Source organism: Onychomys torridus, unplaced genomic scaffold (genome assembly GCF_903995425.1).
Source record: "Onychomys torridus unplaced genomic scaffold, mOncTor1.1, whole genome shotgun sequence".
NCBI classification, from domain to species: domain Eukaryota; kingdom Metazoa; phylum Chordata; class Mammalia; order Rodentia; family Cricetidae; genus Onychomys; species Onychomys torridus.
In genome coordinates, this window is record NW_023412344.1 from 3,498 (window position 1) to 10,467 (window position 6,970).

The 6,970-nt window shown below is 40.2% G+C and overlaps 1 protein-coding gene across 1 annotated transcript; it reads right to left on the reverse strand.

The window, feature by feature from the left end:
• Nucleotides 1–1,112: 1,112 nt before the first annotated feature.
• Nucleotides 1,113–6,761, reverse strand: LOC118575618 (putative ankyrin repeat domain-containing protein 20A5; the record flags this gene model as incomplete). The annotated part of the gene is made up of 4 exons (XM_036176089.1): nt 6,496–6,761; nt 3,191–3,305; nt 2,098–2,271; nt 1,113–1,219 (listed from the first exon to the last, which is right to left on the reverse strand). Coding segments are annotated over exons 1-4 (662 nt in total), but the record flags the coding sequence as incomplete, so codon positions are not given.
• Nucleotides 6,762–6,970: the final 209 nt, after the last annotated feature.

Genomic DNA, 6,970 nt, shown 5'->3' on the forward strand with positions numbered 1-6,970 from the left:
CATGCTTTGTTCTAATGGCTGTAGTAAGTATAATTTATAGTTCCATATGTACATAACCCGTTCCTTTTTACTCATAGTTCATCCCTCCTCTCCTGAACCTATAGCACACAGTCCCTTCTCTCTTCTCCCAAGAGATGGACTTGGTGGAACAGGAGAGCAACTCTTGCCTTTACTCTAGTAAGCTAAAATATGTTTGACAGGCTATAGGTATCATTGTATTTGTTGTTGTTGTTACCTGTTTGCCAGTAGATACCAAACCATCACCAAATGTTGCCTTGTAATGTTAAGTCACAGCCTGTTGCAAAATACATGGGAGGGGAGTACAGTCTCTCTGTCTCCTTTCTTTCCTGCCTATGGCTAAGCTCTAGGTGCCTGAGTTTTGTAGTTGGTGAACTCTGATGCAATAGCTGTGCTCTTCTTCCTTCAATGGTGTGCTTCGCACAGTTGTGTGAGCCTACTCTACAGATCCATGTTCAAAGGCTACAGCTGATGGGATCCCCAGCAAAGCCAAAACACTTGAGTCTTAGTTCTTTATACTCATTTGGATAACTGTACCTAATCATGATATCTGTTTCAGAAGTGTGGGTGTACTTATTGACATCTGACCAACACAGGATCAAGACATTTCAGACAGGACAGGAGAAAAAAGAATAGCATCTGTTAATAGCATTTAACTGTCATGATTGTTCAAAATCCATTTAAAACAGAATGAGAGGTCAAAGAGACAGTATGATTTTCAAAATCTATGTTGAACATTGCATTTTAAAGGAAAATATATAAAAACGTAGAAAATACTAAAATGATCACAAATTTCACTGTTAAAAATAATTAAAGTTGAAACTTTTAGAAGTAAACAACATTAATGGGGTTTCCTTAACCAGTAGAAAATCACCAATCAAACCAGATAATGAATGATGATCTGTTGTTTTTAAATGGGAAGCTGAGCCCTGATGCACACTGTTCTTTTTTTGGTGGCAACAGTCCCTTTACCAGCTCACACTCACTATGTGCCTCTGAGTTGAAGCCAATCTTCCTCCCATCATTTTATTATTTCTTAAACAATTGTCACTCTTAAGAACAGTACAAAGATTGCAAAAAAGAAGAAACATTACCTGTATGACTCAACCTCCAAAGGTGCAATTGCACCATTCTGTTTTAAAAACTGTGCCATTTGGTATTTTTCTTCAAATAATGCAAGTTTAAATGGTGTCAACCCGCACTGTAAAGAAAAAAACTACAATTAATAAATCAACATGCTTGTCAATTGAAAATTGATCACAGATTCTGCAAACAATCAGTCACAAAGGACAGATTTTCCTTCACCCCTTGCTGCAGGTTCATACATGCATAGCTGGCACTTACCCTTTGACACACAATTCCCCTGTTCAACATTGCCTGTGAGCACCCCTTCTCTCCAGAACTCTCCACAAACACTCATGCTTCCAAGCTTCTTAACTCCACAGAGATGTGCTCCAGTGCCCCAACTCTATCACGTTGCATCTAGGTATGGTGTGCCTTTGTTCAATGAGTGAGCTCAAGTGGCCTCTCTGGAGCAGTTTCTTAATTAGTTCTTACAAACTAATTCTTCCTTAACCTGAGAATTATTATCTCCCAACCTGAACAGCACTTCCTACATACATAGAAAATTTGAATAAATTAAATAAAAAGTCTTCTTGGTATGTTTTCTTCAATGATCAAATTTCCAAATTTACCTATGTGACAGTGACCTTTCTCATTTTCCACTCCTGCCTTATCTCTGAGAGACAAACCCCATCAGTAACTTCTTAATTGCAACAGGCTTTTGCTTATTCTACAGACATTTGTCTTTAAAATTAATTTATTTTTATTTTGTGTGTATGTAAAATGTGTATGGGCCCAAATCCTTTATTTGTTTAATTTTAAAATTAAGCCCAATTCTAAAACAAAATAGGTTGTGTTGTGTTCCTTTAACTATGTATAAAAATATTAAAAACATAATTGGAGAAAATGTTTTACTCTGAACAGATTCATTGAGACTGCTTGAGCTTTGGCATGTGATAGGTGGATCCGAGTGTCATTGCTGGAAGTCCATTGGGGATGTCATTGAATGATGTTTACCTCCGTTTTTGCTTCAATGTTTGCATTGTACTCAAGCAGTTTGCTAGCAATTGTTGTGTTGCCCCTTGAAACAGCATGGTGCAGGGCTGTATTCCCACTTAAATCCATCAGGTGGGGATTAGCACCCGCAATCAGTAATATCGAAACACACTCCACATTGTCCCTCTGTGTGGCCTGTGGGTATTGTATAAAGAAAGAGATCTTCAATTCAAGAAAGTCAAGATAGATATTTCTACAATTGCATTGAATAGCTAATTTTAGATCAGAGAAATTGCTTAGGCTACGCATATTATCCCTCTCTCTTTGAGACAGGGTCTTCTTTTTTTTTTTTTTTTTTTTTTTTTTTTGACACAGGATTTCTATGTAGCTTTGGAGCCTGTCCTGGATGAGCTCTGTAGACCAGGCTGGCCTCGAACTCACAGAGATCCACCTGCCTCTACCTCCAGAGTGCTAAGATTACAGGCTAGACAGGGTCTTCTTAAGTACTTCAGGCTTGCCTAAATTCATAACCTGCCCACCAAAGTTTTTCAAGTGGTAGAATTTTTGGGGTGTGTCACTACACCTACATATTAAAGTATCTCATCAGTACTAGTTGGTTGTTGTTGTTGTAGTGAGGGTGGTTGCTTGTTCATTTGTTTTGCTAACTTGACACAGTCTTAAGACTTCTAGAAAGAGGGATCCTCGCTGGAGGAACTGCCTCTATCAGACTGGACTGTGGGAGAGTCTGTGGAGCATTTTCTTACTTGAGGCTAATGTGGGAGGGCACATCTTCCTATAGGTGGTGGCACAACTGGGCAGGTAGTCCAGAGTAGTATAAGAAAGCTGAACAAGCCTTGGAAAATGCCATGGAAAAGAGGATTCCTCCCCATAATCTCTGCTTCAGTTCCTGCGTCTGGTTCCTGATTTGAGCTCCTGCCCTGGTTTCCTGTCATGATGGACTGGACTATGATGTGGAATTGTGGGCCAAATAAACATTTCCTTTTCCAAGTTGATTTTGGTCAGTGTTTTATCACAGCAACAAATAAACAAATAAACAAACAAACAAACAAGGACAAGATCTAATCCATTTAATACCAAAACTGCCGTCCAATACCTTCATCAAGGGTGTGCAGCCTTCATCATCCTGGACGTCAATACAGGCCTTTTTGGATAACAAATATTTTACCACGTCTGGATGATTGTGTGCACAGGCGTAATGGAGTGGTGTCCTACAAATTCAGAGGACATTTAAGGAAATTACACATTACCATATAAAGGCACATTCAACTGTAAATACTAGATAGCAAACTTCATTTCCTTCTAAGCTGGGTGGTGGTGGCACACGCCTTCAATCCCAGCACTGGGGAGACAGAGCCAGGTGGATCTCTGTGAGGTCGAGGCGAACCTGGACTACCAAGTAAGTTCCAGGAAAAGGCACAAAGCTACACAGAGAAACCCTGTCTCGAAAAAAACAAAACAAAACAAAACAAAAAAAGGAAAAAACAAAACAAACAAACAAACAAACAAAAAAACCTCATTTCCTTCTAATATAAGAGAAATAACTGGAATTTTATTATTTTCTTATTTTTCTACTCAGGTGTTCATTTGCTGTGCTGCGGATATAGTGCATGGCTGTCCCATTTAAGGTAAGTACACTATCACATGTTTCATCCTTCTTCATAGCAGCCTGTCTGCATAACAGAACACCCAATAGATTTAGCTCAGCTTGGATTTAAATCCTACTCTAATTGCTGTTATAAACTAGTTATCTATTATTAGTATCCAGTAGGAAGTATTGCAGGCCAGTACCACAGTGCCAAACTTACTCTTTATTTTACATCTTAGTATCACTAAAATCTCTGCCATGATATTTTATGACTATAATTGGCAATATTTTTAACTTTGCTACTTTACAAAATAAAAGGTTATCATGCAGTCCACTGTGCCTTACATTAAATGAAACATCATGCACTCTACAGGCCCATGGATGGCACATGCCATTAGAATTTGCTGAAGGAGATGGAGGCAGGAGGATCCCAGTACAGACACCAAATGAAAAGATGAATGGCACTGGTGGTGGCCTGGTTACCATGGAAAAGTCACAGCCACAGCCATGACTAGAGAGTTACAGAGAGCTTTACTGGAAGGAGGGAGGGGATAGGAGAGAGGAGAGCCAGGTCAGGAGAGAGAGAGATGGCAGGGGCAGAGCGGAGAACAGAGAGAGAGAGCAGAGGGAGAGAGCAGAGGAGGAGCATGGTGTCTGCATCTCGCTTTTTAAGGCACACACATAGTCGCCAGCGCCCCGTGATGATTCAAGACCCCAAGCTGCACACATACAGGAGTGAGGGCAGAATCCTACCAGCAATATTTTTAACTTTGCTACTATACAAAATAAAAGGTTATCATGCATTCCACTGCACCTTATATTAAATGAAATTTGATACTATCCACAGGCCCATTGCAATTCTACAGGTCCCTTGTATCTATGTAAATTTTAGCTCTTAAGACTATGAAAGGCAAACAGGTTTAAAATAGCACTAACAACAAACAAACATCTAAATCCTCAGTCATCGATACTTTGATTATTTTTTCATTTCTCAGTGCCCAAAAGTAATGTTTCTATATTGCTTCCAAGAGCGACACAGGCTAGTCCTCAGAAAATAGACAGAGTGCCCATGATAATCCAGACACCAAATGGTAGCTAAGCAGGCCATTATGCTTTGCCTTGCTACCCAGTGTGTCCATGGACTCACATCAAAATTGGGCAAATATTTTTATAAGGAGATAATCCATTGCATCATAGCTCCCTTGCTTTGATTTTCAAAATGCTTTAAACCAAAAGAAACTACAGATTCAAATGAGCATGGTTCATTGTATTCAATATTTAAATTTATAGACTGTAAGTAAAGCTGACTGTACAAAGAAACAAAGGTTTTAAGAATGAGAGGACCTTGAGAGAGAGTAGAATTTATATGCTGTATAGTAGATATCTAAGTTCCATGTGGGGAATAAATGGATTGACAGAATGGACCAATACAGTTAGAAAACTCAGTGTTTTTAAAGAATATGTGTGTTAAGCAAAAAATATTTTGAAAATGTAATTTATTGTTCTATTATTTGTATAAAGCTCTCATTTAGAAGACTAAGTAACCACTCAGAACACAGACATTATCAAGAAGCTTATGGGCCATGGAAAAATCTACTGTTGGGTGTCACTGGTTCCCCTTTAGAACATAGTGTGAAGTAAGAAACAGAAAAGAAGTGCTGAGGTGATTGGAAGAGCTCAGTTGGTAAAGCACTTGCCGTGCAAGCCTGAGGGCCTGATTTCAGAACCCCCAGCACCTTGAAAATGTAGTGCTAGGGATGAGGATACAGGAGGATCCCTAAAGCTTGCTTGCCTGCAAGTCTAGCTGAATCAGTATACTGCAAGACAATAAATCAAATCTAGTGGGGATTTGGGTGAGAGAGCCTGCCTCAAAAAATGAGGTGTAGGGACCACAAGGTGGTTCACCAGGTGGTGGGACCTGCCAGCACACTTTGTGGTCTGAGTTCAACCTCCAGAACCCACAATATGGCAGAACACAACTCTCAAATACAGCTTTCTTGGACCTTCACACACTTACCTGTATTATGTGTGGGGTACATGTGCACACACACTCATACAATTTTTTAATAAGATAAAAAGCAATTGAGGAAGATAATGTCACCCTGTAGCCTTCACGTATATACCAACACACACACAACATGTACACAAGGGGGTGGGGTGAGATTCATAGTTCCGGTTGAAAATTTCCTTATATGATCCCTCAGCAAACATGGGTCCCATTGAGGTAAGGTTTCCTGGGGATTCTTTCTTTGTCTTAAAGTTGACATTTTATGTGAAAATTTATCTCATGTTACAATTTTCTGTGTTGTATATAACATAGTACTAAAAACATATACATTAAGGGTTGAAGAGATGGCTTGATGTTTACAAGTTCTAATTTTACTTGTAGAGGACCTGGGTTAGATTTCTAGCACACATAACTGTCCATGACTCCAGTTCCAGGAGACCCAACACCTTCTGATGTATGTAGTGCATTGGAAATATATGCAGGCAAAACACTCATATACATAAATCTAAAAAAAAAAAATTAAGTATACACATAAAAATAAAATGTATGTAGTTTCATTAACTAAATCACTTTAAAGCGCCCAATAAAGTTCTCTAAAAGAGACAATGTAAAATGATTTGTAAACTAACTGAAGTTCTTCAACTTGCTTCTCTTAAAGAAGGCCCAGGAGCTGTCCTTCCAAGGTGTGCAGGTCCCAGACGCCTAGAAGCCTAAGGCAGGCACAAACCCCACTGGGCTCAGTCCTGGAAGGTGTGTTTCTCCTTAGTTGGCCCTCCTGGCCTCTCTCTTCCCCAGGCTCCATTACCTGTGCTTTGTGTCGTGCTCATCCACGTGGTGTTCCTGGCTGTTCATAAATTGCTCTATTGAAGTCACGTCCCCGACACTGGCTGCCCTTTGGAGTTCTCCAATAGGGTCATACCCGATCAGGTAGAGGGGAAATTTCCGTTGTTGTCCTCGTCTTTTGCGACACGAGCACCCATGACCCAGGCATGAGGGCCACAGGCGGGTGTACCAGCGAGCCCTCTTTGGGGTTTGAATAGTAAGGACATCATATTCTATGTCTTCCTGCATGGTGAGCCCTAAGGCTCCGCAGGCCCTCCCTGCTCTCCCCTTTAGTCACCCACGCCCTCCCAAACCCTAAAGTAAAAAATAGAACACTAGCGCACTAAAAATTTGAAATACTGTTAAAGTCTAGCCACTGACACACAAGACCATCCTGCTAGGGCAGGTCCTTGGTTCAGTGTGAGCCAAACTCTGCTTTACCTTTAGCAACACAGGTG